The following is a 19,805-nucleotide window of genomic DNA, read 5'->3' on the forward strand; positions in this document are numbered from 1 at the left end:
CTGACCTTTCCTCCGAACTGTTTCTTCTAACATCTTCCTTATCTCAGTAAATGGCAATGCAGTTCTTCTACTAGATCAAATCATTTGAAATTACTGCCATTTGACCAATTTGGCTATCAAAAATGGCAAAACTTCAAATTATTTCACCTAATAACTGCTGAGGCCAAAACTTGATTCTTTAACTCTTCCTTCTCTCATAAATGATATTAAATCTGTTTGTTCCTCATAACCTCTCGGGCCACCAACCTGGTCAAATACCCTTCATTTCTTGTCTGTATCACTGATCAATTCTGCCCTGTCCTCCTCTCCTCCAACAGCCCATTCTCAATACAACAGGCAAAGTACACTTTCTAAAACATAGATCATGCTACTCAGCTGCCTAAAATACAGCCAGGTCTCCTATCTTACAGTAAAAGACAAAGTCCTTACAACAGGCTACAAAGCCTTATATGATTGTCCCACTACTATGATTCTCTGGTCTCATCTCCCACTTCTCTCCATTTTCCTCATTTTGTTCTAACTTATAACCTCCTTGCTGATCCTCAAAGACAGCAAACACATTCCCACTCCAAGACCTTTGCACTGTTCTCAAATTAAAGACTCTTCCCCAGATATCCACCTGGCCAGTGCCTTCACTACATTTAGATCTCTGACCAGATGTCCCCTTGTCAGGGTGCTCTTCACTGACCACCAATATTAATTGGCAAACACACGCACATGCCTTAGGCTCCCCGTCTCCCTTACCTTCCTTTATTTTTCTCTGTAACACATATCTGCCATAACAATATGTTGCATTATATATTTACATTTTTGTTTGGTTATTTTCTGCTCAATCCAACAATATGTAAACTTCATGAGGGCAAGTACTTGTCTATTTTGTTCAGTACTGTCTCCCCAGCAGCAAGAAGATTGCCTACCACATAGTAGGCTCTCAATAACTACTTCTTGATTTAAGTGAAATTGATATCATGAAAGAATATATAGCATATACAACTTGAGAATGGCTGTTTTTAACTCTTCAAAAAAATTAACTGAAAACAGAATTTGCTAAGGCTGGACTTTGATCACTTATTGGTAAACATTACTTACGGTGGAAGAAATTTACATGCTAGTGCTTCAGGGTCACCACAGGTTTTAAAACAGGGTGTAGCACAAGGTTCATATCTCCATTCACACATCTTCCTGTAAGGCACTGCTGCCTGGATTTCTGGGGAAAAATAAAGTTTAGATTGTGTGCATGTTTAATACATAGCTTGAAAACTAACAATTTCCTTTTCTTTCGTGAGACAGAGTCTCGCTCTGTCACTCAGGCTCGAGCGCAGTGGCACTATCTCGGCTCACCACAACCTCTGTCTCCTGGGTTCAAGTGATTGTCGTGCCTCGGCCTCCCAAGTAGCTGGTACTACAGGCACATGCCATCATGCCCAGTTAATTTTCTTATTTTTAATAGAGACGGGGTTTCGCCATGCTGACCAGAATGGTCTCGAATTCCTAACCTCAAGTGATCCACCTGCTTTAGCCTCCCAAAGTGCTGGGATTACGGGTGTGAGCCACTGCGCCTGGCCAAAAACTAACAATTTCTTATATGAACCCTCCTAGGATTTGACCCTTCTTTGACTATAATGCTACAGGAAAGACATAACTGAAGAAAAAACAACGTAATTGCTTGGTGACCAAAGCATTTCATGCTCAGATTAAATATCTACATGTACACCTATCTTCCAAAGATTTAAAAAAGCAAGGGGTTGGAGGAGGCTGAGGAAAATTCAAAGTATTCTTTTTCTAGATAGATAGATAGATAGATAGATAGATAGATAGATAGATAGATAGATAGATCTATATATATATGTAGTGGGTTTTCATCTGTCTTCACATCATAATACCAAACACTTGTTTAGAATTTTACTTTTTGCAAAGTAATTGTCCATCCATTATTCTATTTTATCTTGCAACTACCCTATGAAGGAGATATTATTTCTAATTTGTAAATGAGGAAATTGAGACTCACAGCAGCCAAGAAACTTGCCAAGTTCAAACAATTAGAAAAATGGCAAGACCAAATACATTTCAGGAACTCAAATCTAGGAAGAATATTCTATTGTTCTCACAAAACTTAGCACATTGCCTTGTACCAGATAAGTATTGTTTGAATACAACAAAATATATGGGCGGATTTGAAAAATACATGCACACAGTTCTAAAACCTCCCTTGATTGAAGTTTTTCTCCTGCAAGGTCTGCTAATGCTCTTGGCTTCCCACAGCATAAAGAAGTCCTTTTGTAGCAGTTCAAAGCTATCTCTGAACAAGAGAACCTCTTAAGAAAATTCAGGAAGCAGGTATGTTTCTTGGACTCTGGACACAGAATTCAATTCCAAATTACAGCAAAGAAAATAAGTCTTTTTGGAAAGCATCTATACATCTAAAGACTTAAGTAATTGCTGAACTTGAGTTACTGGTCTCATGCATCCTGAAAGAGGACTGGTTCCAAGACTACAATAGGCTCCTGGAGTTTCCTAGGTTTCAGAAGCCCACAGAGGTCAGCTTCTGATATTCTGATGATGCCATGTGCTGCAGTTCTCTAAGCCTCAAATGGAGCTACTAGGTCTGGTTCTAAGAGCACAGATTTCTACAGCAGAGGGGAAATAGAGGCCTGTAAAGGTCAACTGTAGGTAAATTGAAGTAAGCAAATCACATCCACTCTATGGAATGCTATATAGATGTGTCAGTGGTTCCTTTTCTCAAGAGCACAGTGTAGGAGGACAGCTCTCCCCTTGGTTCTCCTTGCTTTCTCTCTCCCACTTGCAAATCTCAAAACAACTGCAAAAAGTTCTGAGGGTTATCCTGAGGTAAGGAGGAATCTTCTGAAACAATCCAGGCTCTGTTGCCATTCCCAACAGGATGTCCTTGCAAAGTGTGTGCTCAGTGATTCCAGTTGCACCTGAAGTATCAAATCCAGAGCAGAGTGCTTTCAGGGTCCCTCAGCTGCAGTGCAACATGAAGCATGTGCAGACAAGATTCAGTTCACCCTGGGCTTTTCTGAGCCTAGAGGACTGGCTCACCATGAATCCTAGGCTTCTGTTGATTCTTGCTGCCTATCTGTAAGTAATAAAATTCCTTTGCCTGACTTGTTTTGTGAGTATGTCACCACACTAAAGAATGTATGTCACCACACATAAGAATGCAAATGGTAGAGATATTAGAGCTTCTTTTTCTTTGTTCTGAGCTCGTTGCCAGAGTAAGAACCCTTGCAGAATTCTGGCATCTGGGTTTGCACAAAACCTCCTCCCAGACTTAGGAATCTTTGCACAGAGGAACTGTATTCAATAGGTAAAATATTTTTTTAATTTTTTTAATTTTTATTTTTTATTATACTTTAAGTTTTAGGGTACATGTGCACAACGTGCAGGTTTGTTACATATGTATACATGTGCCATGTTGGTGTGCTGCACCCATTAACTCATCATTTAACATTAGGTATTTTGAAGCTCAATTTGTACTGTTTAAAATCCATTATTAGAAGGGCTTGCAGAAATATATTCTCAACAGAAAAGGCAAATTAGTTGCTCTCTTGAACTGCTTTAGGAGGATTCACAAGGATGAAACAATTTCTTGGGGAGACTCAAGATAGATATCCAGCTCCTGGATTTTGAAAAGAAAGCATGGCTTTTAAACACTGCATAAAGGAGTGAAGCTTGCTTCAGAAAATTCAATAACTATAGACCTCAAAGTCTCTCTAGAAGTAAAATTAGGTTTCTGCTGAACTAGAGAAATCTTCTAGAGGTCAATGGAAACAGACACCCTGTATCCAAATGACAGAGATAAACATATTGCCTTATTACTAAGAATCAGATAAATTAGAAGCTGCCTTCTAGGAAGGAAAAAGTAGATACAAACATTAGACAACTAAACCACATGAGTGAGCCCTGATTCCAATGTCCAGACAGCACTGGTAGTAATAATTGGGGTAATAATAATAAAACATCAGGTTATTTAGGATTGTTCTAAGTAATTTACATCAACTTATTCAATACTCACCATAACCTGATAAAGTACGTATTATTATTTCTCCAATAAGTATATTGGAGATATAGAGGGGTATAGAGGTTAAGACACTTACTTAAGGTCATAAAAGTCGATCTGCTTATACACAGTAAGAATGGTTTTTAAATTAAAGACATAAATATTCTGCCTAATATAAATTACCTATTTGTTCTCTTTTTGAAGATCTCAGGGAACATACCTTCTATGCTGAAGCTACTTGAATGTTTAAATTCTTCCGAATCATCATATTTGGATGCTTTGACACTAGAATCTGTGAATATGATGAAAAAGCCTTTCTTGCTGTATAACTCAAATGCACTGTAACCAGGCATCCAGAGGCCTTGATGGTGGAAAAATGTTGCTCTCCGATGAAAGGCTGAATTCGCCTCCCACAGCTCCAAGCTAAGAGTATCACTGTCATGGACATAGAGAAAGTAGTTTGGCCTTTCAGCAGATTCCAAGGAAACAAGTGCCAGTGCTGCAAAACATAGAGCAGTGTGGATTCTCAGAAGGAAGATCATCAATATTGGCATCATAAAATGTACTTATAAAGTAAACAAAATAGAACTGCACAATTGCCAAACATAATTAGTGCCAATCACTAAGATTTCAGAAATAAACTAGGAGATGCTTGAAAGAAGAAAAAAAAGTAGTACTTTAAATTCAGTGAATAACAGTGATATCACTAAAAAAAAAAATCAGTCTTTGGTAACTTCTATTTTTTTTAATAATTTATTTTGTCCTTGAGGGAAAAAAATAAATGTCAATGAGGACTCCAGAGTGTACAATTTCATACAAGAAATTGAACGATTAATTTGACATATATTTGTGTTTGCAAGCTTTAACATTTACAAATGTACAAAACCTACAAATGGCTAAATTGGACAATAGAAAAGAGAATAGAGAAATAGATCAATTTAGGGATGTAACTGCATTTCAGTATCACAGGGCTCTTTTAATGAGCAAATGTTCTTGAAAGAGATTTTACTGCACCAAAAAGAGACTATTTATCCAACATTATTGTCCATTTCCCAAAAGATGATCAAATGGCTAATCAGCAATTGGGCTTTACAAAGCATTGAAGAATTATCACTCTTTTTTAGCTAGAGCTTTCAACATTTACCTTATATTTATAAAACTCATGAAATAAAAGTTCTTAAATTGAGATGATTTTAGTTTGATTTTCTTAAATAAACATTATTTGGATTTTTTCTAGTAAAATCATTAGTTATTACAAATCGTAAAATGAAGAGCTCTCCCAAATTCAATATTATTTCAAAGGCATTTATCATGTTGTAAAATTTAAGTTCTTCTGCTGAGCACCAAAAGATGCCAAGAATAATAAAATAAATTTTTATATGAGAAAAAAATGTAACCAGCATAATTTAGAACTTGATGGTGATAGGTGTTTTCAGAACTAAGAGAGTTCTTTTTACAGGAAATAAATAATGTATTCTAACTGGAGAATTGTGAGCATTCTCAGAATAAGCGAAAGTTAAGTCTGATTGATTCATCCAACAAATAAATTCCATTACACAATATGTCATGCATGGTTCTAGGTAAACTTATGTAGACACAAGGTAGCCTGAACATCACTGGATCAGAAGGGAAACTACTATCAATCAGAACAGGTACCAGGTGGATACGACCAGTACAGACCTGCAGGTGCAAACCAGTAATATAGAGCTAGGTTCAGGGCACTGAGGACATGTCCAGGAACCAGGACAGACAAGGCAGGTAAGGATAACAGAATAACAGACTGTCACAATGATTGTCTACACTCTGATTTATGTTCTTCATATAGAACTTCTTTGGTATCAATTCACAATTTGCTTTTACTTTTGGGGGCATAAAACCTTTCAAATGTTAAGAATCAGTGGGTGGTTTTTCAAAAACATCAAATTAAGTTCTGTGACTAATACTATGAAAATTTTAGCTATATTTTATTTAAAACCAAAAACTCAAACAATTGCAATTCTAACATATATATGCCAATAAATCAAGAAACGATTTTATATACAAAAGAGAAAGCCGGCTCATGTGCCAATGTTATATTTTATTTCATATCCTTTAGAGCACTTTAAAAAAATACCATAAACATATCAGATTCTCTAATATTTACTGAGTGGCTAAATTTTAAAATGTAATTGGAAAGCTAAACCCTTATTTTCAATTATACTTACATGACACCTTCTCTTTGAAAAGGCCTGGAGTGATCATAAAATAAAAAAATAAATTGGTATGAACACTGCTTCTTGGCAAAGAGAAAACGCTTCTGCTGGTCATATTGGCCCCCAGAACAAGGCCACTCTGCCCATAGCTTGCCAGCATATATGGTCCTTCTCCAAGTCCTAGTTAAATACAAATATGAGAATTATAAATTGGCATAGATTTTTAAAATTTCAGTCTGTCATTTCAAAGAAATGTTTTAATAACAAAATACTTCAAAAAATTGAGCAATTAAAAATTTATCACTAATAAAATAACTGAATTCTTCAAAACTAATGATTTATATATATAATGATGTATATGTATATGTTCGTGTTGTAGGTTATGTAAAATGTTGATATACACGTGATTGGTTGTTTCATAGAAGTTTAACCTTACTGCTCTCAATGTATTTTACTTTCCCTCTTCTCTGATTTTTACCTCAAAGCCAATTCAACTCAGCACATGCTGAAGAAGGAGAAAAAAGATTCAAAGAATATAAGGGCGAGAGTTTTTTCCCCTTAAGGACTTAAGACCAGGCCTAAATAAAGGGGAAAGGATAATTGGATTGGAGGGATGAGAAGTCTTCCAATCAGGAAAGGGGAAGGAGAACCAAAATTTCCATGATAAGGACCAGGAGAAGAACAAAAAGACTGAGAGGATACATTATTTTCAAGTGTAATCTCCTCACCGACCCATCATCTGGGACACATCACCATTGAGCAGCTTGGGACCCTTATAAACGATGAGGAAAAGAGCTTCACTAGGGACTCTGGTACCCTATAAAGAGAGAGAAACCTGAAACAGCTTTGCCCCCACATCAAGGTGGAGCTGAGCAGAAACAGTGGACAATTTTTCTTAGCCTGGCTGCAGGAGACTCACCACCACGGTTGCAAATGTTACAAATGCAGTGTTTCTCCATGAGCCAAAATACAGGAGGACCAAAGAAAATTATAGCAATAGTCTCTACCTGGTAATGGCTAATTTTCTAGCATGGACAAGAGGAAAGTGACAAAAACCTCCAAGACGCAAATATACCTCAAAGTATAAATATGTAGATTTGTACAAATATGTGAATAATATACAAATAAGTGAATTATAATGAGATACAATTCAGAATGGAGAAGATGTGTATACAACTACAACTTGAGGACTTGAAGCACCCTCGTGAATATTCAACATAAGAATGAGAAAGGAGACGGAGAAACAAAATCTCTCCCCTGCTGCACACACCCCTGAATACAGCAACCTGAAGAGACAATTGCCATCGAGAAATCTGTCTGTATAAAAACCTAAAGCTTTTGAATTGACTCTCAGTTAATTGGTAGCTTGATTCTGGACTACTTTCACCAGCAACTGGGAGACAAAAGTCATTGATCTTATCATTAATTTTCTGCAGGGAGAAGTATAATTTCACCATCTACTGAAAGCAATCATTTCCTGCAGTGATTCTTTAAAAACAGAAATAAGCATATCCTATCTAATAAAATTACTTTGAACTTAAAACTCACATAACAATTTTTAGTAGGAAATTGAAGTTCTCCCTCACCTACAGAAATAGCATTTCAAATGCAAGCTTTACATTTTTAGTAAAAGTCATATAAATGAACACAAAGATATTATATAGAATCATTGTGCTAAAGATTATTGAAATAATCTCAGCAATAACCTTTGGATTATTCAGCTACTTTTTAAAATTCTTCCTACAGAATCACGATTATTTATTTATGTATGTGCTTTAAATATTGTAAGTATCTTAATAGCATAGTGTCTGGCATGTAACAAATAAAGAAAGGGAGAAATACGCCAGCTATAAATGCCCAAAAAGGACTAGGTAAATTTACAATAGCTGTGAAATTTATTTGGGATGAAACAAATTAAGAATAACCATTTAAAATCATTTTCTATTTATTATCACTTTCCACGTCATCACAATTTTATTTTCCCCTTCAACGTCTATCGCTGTCGCATTGCTTTCACAAATTCTGACTCCCCTTGGCACACTGATGCCTTTCCCTATTACTTTGATCATAGGAAATTTATTTGCCTGCCACTCCACTAAGCCAATTAGTGTCTCACGAAGGCCAAATGCCCCATGTTCATGCTCTGATATTATCAATACAGTATTACAAATGAAACTGGAAGAACAGGTTTGAAGGATTCTGTAACACATTAGAAGAATGAACCATCACTAGAAGTGCAGCAGACTTGTTAACAGAGAGCAAAATGTAGCAAGTAGCAAGAGGTAGAGAGATTCAATATGCATAGAAAATTCTGCTTCTGGGTCCACAAGTCTGCAGAAGAAATGCCAGAAAATACAAAGGCACAGATGGAGATTGTCATAACAGAACTGGGTGAGACAGGAATTTTTGAGTGAGGAAGTTATTGGAGCATTTTCTCAGATTGTTGTCTGTGCACATTATGTAGAACCTGTGATGACAATGTCGGTGATCACCCCTACACTAGGATGTATTAACCACACAGTAGGCCACGTAGCATGGAGGTCATGCTCACTGGCCCTGAAGCCAAATTGTTTACAAATCCCAATTTGCCACATTTTGGCTAAGTGAATTTGGCAAAGCTATTTAATCTCTCTCTGCTTCGATTTCCTCTGAAAGTGTTGATAATAGCAAAATGCTGATAATAAAATAAAATAATAACATATTTTGAAGTTTATATGATCTAGAGAAAGCAGTTAACACCACAAAAGCTACTGTTATTAGGCAATAAATCGCATTTTAATTATGGAATCCAAAGATTGAGGTGGTGTGTGTGTGTGTGTGCGTGCACGTGTGTGGCAGTCTCTTTAAAATCTTGAACAGGACATATTTTTAGTTAGATTTTCTTTAACTACCACAGATATTTTTTAATGTTGAATTTGCCTCCTCTATCAAATTTCTATAAATGTAACAAATGCAACTAAAATCAAAAATGCCCATTTTCTTTTTAATTCATTATCTCTTTTTCTCTAAAATTATCTAGCTGACAAATTTCTCCAATAAGCCACCTGAAGTTCCTCAGATTGGTTGCTTGGCCAAGATTTCCTGTAACTATTATTCTAACTGACACATCCATCACGGATCCAGAGTTCGCCCAGTTACTGACAAAATGGATACTTCCCTAGATCACCTTACTTGTCTGAATTAGGTTTTGAGGCCTGCGCCTTCCTCATTAAATAGATTTGCAAAAAGACTCCAATTCCGCTATCTTCAAGTATTTTCACTAAAAATGTAATACTCTGTCTCTTCTTACATCTATACCTTAGTTTTAGACAGCAGCACCTCTCAGATTTCTTATTGCAAATCTGGATGTTTGCTGAGATTAGGAGATTTTCATTATTATTGTATCAATAAGTTCTCATTCTGGTAATATGTAAGAATGACTTTTGCCTATAATAATGGCAAAATAAATTCCTTACATTATCTCTTATGTTACTGCATTTATACTTTGTTTCTTTGATTTCCACAACATAAGAAAAATGTGACTATAGTCACCACGCTGTGTAATAGATGCCAGAACTTATTCCTCCTATCTAGCTGACACTTTGTGCCCTTTGACCAACATCTGCCCTTCCCCTGCCCACTTCCCCACCACCAGCCTCCGGTAACCGCCATTCTATTCTCTACTTCTAAAAATTCAACTTTTTTGGATTTCGCAAATAAGTGAAATCATATGGTATTTGCCTCACTGCGCCTGACTTATTTCACTTAGCATAATGTTCTCTAGGTTCATCCATGTTGTTGCCAATTATAGAATTTCTTGGTTTTTGAAGAATGAATAGCTAAAAGAAAGAATTTCAAATGTTCTCACCACACAGAAATGGTAAATATTTGAGATGATAGATATGCTAATTGGCATGATTTGATCATTCCACAATGTGTACATGTATCAAAACACTACATTGTACCCCATAAATATATACAATTATATTTGTCAATTTAAAAATAAGATAAAATTTTTAAAAACATTTGAACAATGTTTACATTTATAAATAATGGTAAAGGTATACATTTGTTATAGATCTTTCATCCTTTTTATCTAAAAAATTAACTAACTTCACCCATCCATTCATTCATGTCATTCCAAAACTGTACTGAGGGCCTCTTAAATTCTGAGAACTTAAGTTACACACTATTTTCGTTTTCAGGAAATAAATCTTAACACAAATACTTAGAAATTTTTGAAAATTTTAAAAATTAAAAGCTTTTATGGAGTTATATAGTTATGAACTATTTATAGTTTGTTCACAGCATAAGTTGTTCAAAAAATTTTAATATGAAAATACAGCTAATAGAATACTATAGTGATATTGTTAATTTGAATGTCACATACCTTCATTGTAGTATTCACAATCAAGTGCTAAAAGAAAAAAAGAATAAATATTAAACTATGTAAGAAGCCAATCACTTATCTGAATGTGGGCAAGATATGGCCACATATTTATCAATAACTATGTGAAAGAATATAGAATGGTATTATTTAGGAACTTTTTCTGAGCAAAGAAGATTCTTTAAGTGATGTGCTATAATTCATTAAATTTCATATAACTGTTTTAAAGTAGGAAAATATATCACCAATTTAGAAACCTCAACTGAAAGAGTTCAAATTGTAAGTTTGTTCAGATATCTTACCACATACACAAGTAAATTAAAAGCTTAAAGAGTCAAATCTGGAAGCAAATTCAAGGTGATTTTTTTAAAATATGTTTATCATCAGAACAATGAAACTTCATAGGCATAAAAGAAATAAAGTCATAATTTCTCTAAGGACGGTATTTAAATAATTTATATTTCAAATGGTACAATGACAGCAATCAAACACAGAACAAAATATTATCCCACAGTTTATTTTTATAAGTCCTTTCGGTATTCTATAATTTATGATTGTCAAAGGAATATAAAATTTAGTCATTTTAATTTAATTCGATTTCCATGAGTTTCCTGGCATTATTTCTAAGATAAATCAACAATTAATATGTATTTCTTTATCAGTTCTCTACGTAATGATGTTCTAAGTAGGGTACTCACAACAAACAGTAGATGATCTCCAATGAATTGATATTCCTTCCTGACAACACTTGTATGCATATGCAGCTATACTAGTGCACAAACACTCACAGTCACCACCAAGATTACAGTTACATGTATCTTCATGGCAATTTTTGGCAAAAGAAGTAACATCAATCTGAAAAATGAGGTGAAAGATTACTTAATTTCAATAGACACTGATTATGATTTAAAGTCAACCCTCTAAAAGAAAACTATGTGTTTTCAAAGTTTGATATTATCAGCTTAACACTGCCACCTAGAGAGTTCTCTTTATTTAAAGCCTCTTTATTGCCCAAAGGAGAAAGAAATGTATTAGGAAAATCTCACATCAAAGAACTAGCAAAAGAAATAATAAGATTAATAAACACATATGACTTCAACATCTGCAATATAACAGATTAATTTTTGGAAGCTTCTTTCATTATTGATGCAATCACATGGCATTAAAATAAGGCATCTTCTGCTTCCAATTGTAATTTTATATAATTTCATCTTTCTTCCTTCTTTCCTTTCTTTTTTGCCCCTGCTTATGCAACATCCTAATGGCTATTAATGGTAATAGCAATCTTTAAAAACAACTTATTCTATTTACTTAATTTATTTATTTGCATTATATTTAAGTAGCTGACAAAATTTAATATATTGACAGTGCATTAAAAACGGAGCAAGGGACTCAGGAGGCCGAGGCAGGAGAATCACTTGAACCCAGGAGGCAGAGGTTGCAGTGAGCTGAGATCGCGCCACTGCACTCCAGCCTGAGCGACAGTGACTGTCTCAAATAAAAAAAAAAAAAAAGAAAGAAAGACAGAAAAGAAGCAGGATTTGCTGTCACTGAGCTGTATTTTATTTTTTAGGTCAGTTTATGGGTTAATTTTTCTTTTCAAGTGGAAAAGAACCAGTAGGCTCTGTGGTTCAGGACTCCAGACTGACACAATATTTCTTGTCAAGCAGGTGTGGTCCTTGGAAACTCTGAAAAGTCTCAAAAGCAACCCTTTTTATAAACAAGACTTTAGTCTACCTATGTGGCTCTAATATGGCAGTCCTCAAACTTTTCTGTCTCAGAGTCCCTTTACACTCTTAAAAAATCACTGAGATCGCCAAAGACGTTTTGTTTACAGGATTATATCTACCAATATTTACTCTATTAGACATTAAAAATGAGACATTTAAAAATAACAAGAAACATTATATGTTTACATGAATAACATGACTTTAGTGAAAAATACTTATGTATGCCAAGAAATAGTGAAAAGAGTGCAATGTTTTACATTTTTGCAAATCTCTTTAATGTGTGGCTTAATAGCAAACAGCTGGATTCTCATATCTGCTTCTTCATCCGGTCTATTATAATTTTTTTGTCTTGTTTGGGTTTGGGTTGAAATAGACGAAGAAAATTTGGTTCCACACATGTATTTAGTTGGAAAGGAAGGAGTACTTTAATATCTTTTTCAAGTAATTGTGATATTCTTTGACACTAATCAAAACTCAAATCATTTTTAAAAAGTTCACTGCAATGTGAAATCTAAAACCACATCAATAAACTTTATACTTTGCTATATTAAAATTGTTTTTTATTTCGCCCTTTGAATGGATCTTTTACTTCTGCATGATTTTGTAACATCATGCATTGGTGATGTAGAACATTTATGGACCCGTGCAGATCTTCAAAATGTTGACACACTTGATTATATATAATAGCTACAAGTCACGTTTGTTAATATCACCATCTAGATCATCAAAAAACTCATTAAGTATCAAAAACCTTATAAGCTCACAGGGGTGGATCTAACTTTTACAAAACTCTAATTTTCCCTTGTAAGTAAATTTTATCAAAGATAACAGACACCATCAGGTGTTTCCTTAAAGCCACAGACTCATTTCACACATTTTAAGAAAATATCTGCTGGGTGCAGTGGCTCACGCCTGTAATCCCAGCCTTTTGGAAGGCAGAGGTGGGCAGATCATATGAGGTCAGGAGTTCCAGACCAGCCTGGCCAACATGGTGAGGCCCCGCCTCTACTAAAAATACAAAAATTAGCCGAGCCTGGTGGCACACGCCTACAATCCCAGCTACTCAGGAGGCTGAGGCAGGAGAATCGCTTGAACCCAGGAGGCAGAGGTTGTAGTGGGCCAAGATCATGCCACTGCACTCCAGCCTGGATGACAGAGCAAGACTCCATCTCATAAAAAGAAAGAAAGAAAGAAAATATCTGCCAAATATCCCTGTCTGAATGTCTGAATAACCATATATCATTTGTTCTTTGAAACAGAATGGTATTCCAAGAGAAAAACAACCATCTTAGCCCACAGGTCAAACAATCATACAAGTGACTTCCCCCAAGATCACTAGCATAGCTTTGTATGCAGCAGAAATATTACTTAATTCTTACCAATACATTGAAATATTGCTTAAACTTCTACTGGGAACTAAAATAATCATGCTAGGAAGGAGTTTTGAAAATGAAATTTCCAAATAAGTTACATTCCATCATGGGATGTGCTTCTAAAACCATTTCAAATGTCCTACAAGAAATACTTTTAAACCATACTTTGAGTTGAGAAGAATGCCCATTTGACAATGTTCCCTAAAGAAAAGTAAACATTTATGCTCTTAATCATAAAATGATGTATGTAAATAATGTTCCATAAACTAGAACAAATTATTACAAATATGTACAAAGGTACACTGTTAAATTAGATGGAGTAAGAGAGAAAGTAAATCAACCAAATGTGCCACTTCTACGGAAAAACAAACTAACACATATGTCCCCCTAACAATAGTTAGGTGGTACATCTAAAAAGCCAATGGATCACCCAGTTATGTGTCATGTTCACCTCAGTATTATAGACACAGCAAAACATCTTTAAACTTGAGAGTTCATTAAAGTATTCATTTACCACATTGCGACAAGAAGCAAAAACATCGCTGTACAAAATGGAGCATTCTTTCTTGGCATAAGGAAATTTGTTTTGATGGGCCTCACAGGGTTTAATTGTTTCATCTGGACTTTCACACTGTTGAAAAAAATTTAAGAGAGAAAAGAAGTTTTCAAAGAGACAATTTCTCAAGCAGAGTAACCTACCCAACTTCACTCATTACAATTGCACCTAATATATTCTCATCCTTTTAGATAGGATTTGCGTAAAGCACCTGCTCACATCCAATTCAATGTTAACTGCATATATTACTTTTGAAAGCAACTAAACAGAATATTAAAATCATAGCAATATTAGAGATCGAGTGGTGATAAATGATTTTTAAATTGTCTTAAACACAGCATTTGCATGACTTAAAAAATTACATGAGCATGACCTGTTTCTTTCATCTTCGTCTTCTTCATTTCTGTCACAAATCATCTGAGAGGTTATATGTACCCAAGTCTCTGCAGACTCAATTCCCACACATGCAGCAATTTGGCCTCTTCCTCCCCTAATACCCTTCCCCGAAACTGCCCTGAAAAACGTCATCCATGACCTCTTCGTTGTTAACTATAAAGGCAATTTTTCAGTCTTCCATTTTGCTTGACTTTTGCTGCCTCTGATTCTATTTAATACTTTACCCTTCTTAAATGTCTCTCCTCATTTGGTTTTGGTGACACAATTTTCTGCTGGGTTTCCTCTTGCTACATTGGCTGCTGTTCCCTAATCTCTTTTTCCCTCCTCTCTTTGCAAAGCTTAATCCTCAAACCTCTATTTTTCTCATTTGGTACATGCGTCCTGGCTTCAACGCCCTGAATATACTAGTAACTGCCAAATCCCTATGTCCATCCCACATCTCCTTCCTGAATTTCAGAACTAACATTTCCACCTAAATGTATCTGTCATTTCTCTCTCAGCAGATCCTAACCATCCCTACCTCTACACTATTGTCCTTCCCCGACTATCCACATTCATTTCCTCCTCTTTGCCCTGCCTCAAGAAGGAACACCAGTATCCACCCAGGAAGCCAGGAAAGTAGGAGACCTTCTAGGAACCTCCAAATTCATCCTTCCTAATACAGTCTTAAGTCTCTACTGACTTAATATTTCTAGCTGGATTATAAGAGCCTCTCGGCCCTTGTATCTTGCAGATCTATACTTTGCACTTCAGCTATTCTCTATTTCAGACCTTACACCACAACCAAAATTAACTTTTTGAAATTCACTTTGTGCACCACACTCTCTCCAGCCTCTTGACACCTTCTAGGTGGCTGCTCCCTCCTTTCCCTGTTAAATTCTTTCCCATAAATTTCACTTTCTTAGCTCCTATAAATCTTATAAGATTCACCTGCAGGGTACCTTCTCCAGGAACCTTTCTTGGACCATCACAATCCCCACTTTGTGTGCATTTCTATCAAAGCAACTATCTTACTACGTTCTGACTGTTAATTTTTCCACCTCTCAATTTTCCACCTCTAGACTCTAAATTCCTTAAAGGCAAAGACTGTGATTTATCCATATTATGTGTCTGTATGTAATGGAAAACATGAAGTGCTAAATAAAAATTAGTGAATTTTTTAAATGACCTGAGTTTTAGCCTTGTCTATCAGGTATAAATAAAAAATTTATTTTGAGGGTGTTTAAAATTATTTGACTACTCCAGATATTTAAGTACCATTAGAAATAGTTACTTCTTAATTCATTTGCAGAGAGAAAAATGTAAAACGATTTTTTTCAAAACTTCTAAAGATAACAAGATGTAAGATAGCCACAGTTAAAAGGATTTTGTCTCTCTCAATATAGTAGATATTTTAGATATTAAAAGGTACACTTTTGTACTGTTAAGCTTAGACCACACTCAAATATTACTGACTGGAATAAATGTTTTACCCCATCCCCTCTTTATTCTTTAGAGAGATTTAGACATATTAGTAAACTAGGCAAAGTAGAGAAGTAACTAACCAAATGGTAACCAATCAGGAAATTGTGGTTTCAAACACTCCTATCAATTAAAAAGAACAACAGGCTAAAAAGAAAGTAGAAGAAAGAACAGAACTTCCAATTTGACTCTGTTTTCTGAGTTCAGCATTTTTCAAAATGTGTTTCATATAACACTACTTCCTTGAGAATTAAATAAAAATACAGATTATGTCAGTAAGTTTGGAAAATCATTCAAACATGTCCCTCCTTTATAGGCTTATAATGCCTCAAGAAACCCTTTGAAAGAGAAATATGTAAAAATTAATTTATCCAACTGCTGCCAAAGGTAGTTGACCACAATCCACCCACCCACACACATACACATGCATCCCCCTTTATTTCATGTAATACAGTAACACGGCTGTTAAGAAATTCTGTCTTCATTTATTTATTGCTTTGAACTGGCAAAAGTTCCATCATCCTTCAAAATGCAGATACATTGATTGGCATTTTGCTATGGTGAGGAAAATATGAGGGAGAAGAGATGAATTTGAATGTCACCTCTGCTACTTTCTAGCCATATAATATTAGACAACTCATTTAACCTCCCTGAGCCTCAATTTCTTCATCTATAATAAGGAGAAAACATCCTTTATATGATAAGGTAATCAGAAAAATTACATGAGAAGATAAATATGAACGTTTATCAGCTATAAATTACTATGAAAATAGTATGTAAAATAATATTACCTAAATAAGAACAAAATGTTCTAGTGAAAAATATTCTTAAAAATTTTTGTTGACTTCTAAAATACATTTATGTAACTTACCTGTCCTAATGCCCAACTATCTCCAAATACCTGAGCATTTCTCACTTCCAAGTTATTAGATGTGGTCATATCATTTGAAGTGCATTTGTCAAAGTTTCCACACAATCCTGATAGCTTGTTCTAAAGTAAGAGAAAATCACCAGGAAATATTCTATTTTCTCTTTAACATTTAAAGACTCATATTCATTAAAACTTTTAAGACATTTCAAATATACATTTAAGAATTTTCACAGCAATCATTTTTAAAAATTAACTTGAAGAAAGTGGATTTTCTCATACCAATTTAATTATGTTTTGTGATTTTTATAAATTTGCAAAAATATTTTACCTGATTTCAAGTCCTATTTATACACACTTACCAGTGTCTTAGCATTAATACAACTAATAACATAAATAACTTGGAAAAGTATAATTCAAACAAGACAGTACATATGAGAGTGTATGTGTATGCAAATGTATATGTGTATATACACAGAATTCATGTGTGTATATACGTAATTCATAATTATATATATTCCCATCCTTGTTGGAAACAAGGATATGGGATGAAGAATGGCAGATATATTCCCTATTTGTTGGAATATATCATATTGCCTACCTGTTAGAAACAAGTTAACCATTTGTTTTTCCACATCCCCCTTCCTGATGCCTCAGCTTTAGGATAACTGCTGTTAGTAGTGGCCACTGTCTTTGAACAGAGGTGAATTCTGAAAACAGAGGTCCCATGGTAATAAGTGGCTATGGCAGATGTAATTCTAAGGTTATTGTCTGCTTTGCCAGAGACATATGCAGCCTACTTCACCATTAAGGGATAGACTCTATTCTTCAATATTGAAGAGAGCATTCAGCATGTTTAAATTCAAGGTTTTAAGGAGTAGTTCTACTGCTTCTAGAAAATCATCACTGCAAGTTCTCCTCCTTCATCCAGTAGTAAAATATTCTTGTTGGAAACAAGGATATCGGATGATGAATGACAGAGAATATTAGTTGAAGAAAGACAGCAATGACTGAAGATTATTTCGGATTCATCAAAGAAATTCAAGATGCCAACAAACCTAAGAATAGACCTTTGGGCTTTATCCTCCTTAAGACTGAAAGACTATAACTTCAATATACAATCATATTTTACATTTACAACATATTAAAATCTTTTTTAAAAATGTATCTTTTCTGTATTTTTGAGAAGATATTGTTGCTATTCCAATTTTTCTTTGACAAAAATTATATCCATGAGTCTCAGTCTCAATTTCAGGTAAACTAGATTTTAAAAAAATACATCAATGTTTTTGCAAACAACTTTAAAATATGAATTTAAAATATTCAAATAAATATTCGAAATAATCAAATTTTAAATATTTTAAATAGTAAACTACTTAACAATATTTAATAAAAATATTTAGCAGGGAATAATATATAAAATAATTTAAAATATAAATTGCCAAAAATTATAAACAACTCAGATTGGATATTCAACCACGAATGGATAAATAAATTGTGTGATATATCCACACAACAGAATACTACTCAACAGTACAGAATTCACCCAACAATTTGTATGAATCTTAAATATACTTTGCCAAGTCAAAGAAGCCAGACCCAAAAGACTACAGATTGTACAATTCCATTTATATGATATCTGAGAAAGGCAAAACTATAGCAGTGGAAAATATAATCAGTGGTTGTCTGAGGTTAGGAGGTAAAGGTAGGGGTTGACAATAAGGAAGAAACATGAAGTATATTTGGAGTTTGACAGGTATGTTCTATGTAGAACTGTTGTAATGGATACAAGGCTCCATGCATAATATGGTTTGGCTCCGTGTCTCCACCCAAATCTCATCTTGAATTACAATCCCCATATGTTGAGGGAAGGACCTGGTGAGAGGTAATTGAATCATGGGGGTGGTTTCCCCCAAACTGTTCTTGTGCTAGTGAGGGAGGTCTCATGAGACCTGATGGTTTAAAAGTGTGGCATTTCCCCCTCACTCTTTCTGTCTTTTGGGCCACCTTTTGAAGAGGGTGGTTGCTTCCCCTTTGCCTTCCACAATGACTGTACATTCCCTGAGGCCTTCCCAGCCATGCAGAACTGTGAGTCAATTAAACCTCATTTCTTTATAAATTACCCAGTGTCAGGTAGTTCTTTATAGCAGTGTGAAAATGGACTAATACAACACATTTGTCAAAATCTATATACCTGGACACAATAAGAGTAACTTTTTTTACATTTAAAAAATAATTTTACTGCATGTAAACTTAAAAAAATATATTCAGAATGTGGAGGAAAACATGGAACGCAGTTTGTAAGAATGGAATCTAATTGCATTATGAACAAATCACATAATTAAGCTGAAGGAAAAGAGAAGAAGAAAGCTGGCTTAAGTAATCTTGGAAAACTGGATACTGCAAGGTTAAAGTCAAAAAGAACTATACACAAACACTGTACTTAGTTGGCGAAGTTCTTTTTCACAAGGGTATGAGTTAGTAATTCTGGAAATATAACCTAGTTCTTAAAGGAAAACATTAATCATTTTATTTTCATCAAACATCAAAAACTAAATGTGATTTTATTCATTACATCTCATTTGGAGCTTAGGTTGACCTACCTTCCACTGTGGCCCAACTTTGATATGAATAGTTGTCTTCCTATCCCAAAGAATAGTGATATCTTTCTCTGGAAAGTATACTACTATATAGTAACCAGCCTTCCAAAGCTGGTAGGTAGATTTGTTTTCCAGAAAAAAACCTGATTGTTTCTTAAAAAAAGAAAAGAAACAAAGTGAGTAGTAAGTTCTCTAACCAAAATATATCAAATTAGTTTAGCTAATATTTGCCAACAACTATC

At 34.7% G+C, this 19,805-nt stretch overlaps 1 protein-coding gene across 2 annotated transcripts in view; it reads right to left on the reverse strand.

Moving 5' to 3' along the window:
* Positions 1-19,805, reverse strand: part of OTOGL (otogelin like) — a 161,223-nt gene that overhangs the window by 54,773 nt on the left and 86,645 nt on the right. For both annotated transcript variants that reach the window (XM_030821838.1, XM_030821839.1), the window contains 8 exons: positions 19,567-19,716; positions 16,967-17,086; positions 14,197-14,313; positions 11,278-11,434; positions 10,583-10,609; positions 6,226-6,393; positions 4,242-4,520; positions 1,090-1,207 (listed from right to left, as the gene is read on the reverse strand). In XM_030821838.1, coding sequence (XP_030677698.1) covers positions 1,090-1,207; positions 4,242-4,520; positions 6,226-6,393; positions 10,583-10,609; positions 11,278-11,434; positions 14,197-14,313; positions 16,967-17,086; positions 19,567-19,716 — 1,136 coding nt within the window. The remainder of the gene's footprint in view (positions 1-1,089; positions 1,208-4,241; positions 4,521-6,225; positions 6,394-10,582; positions 10,610-11,277; positions 11,435-14,196; positions 14,314-16,966; positions 17,087-19,566; positions 19,717-19,805) is intronic.

The sequence above is a fragment of the Nomascus leucogenys genome, chromosome 10 (assembly GCF_006542625.1).
Source record: "Nomascus leucogenys isolate Asia chromosome 10, Asia_NLE_v1, whole genome shotgun sequence".
NCBI lineage: Eukaryota > Metazoa > Chordata > Mammalia > Primates > Hylobatidae > Nomascus > Nomascus leucogenys.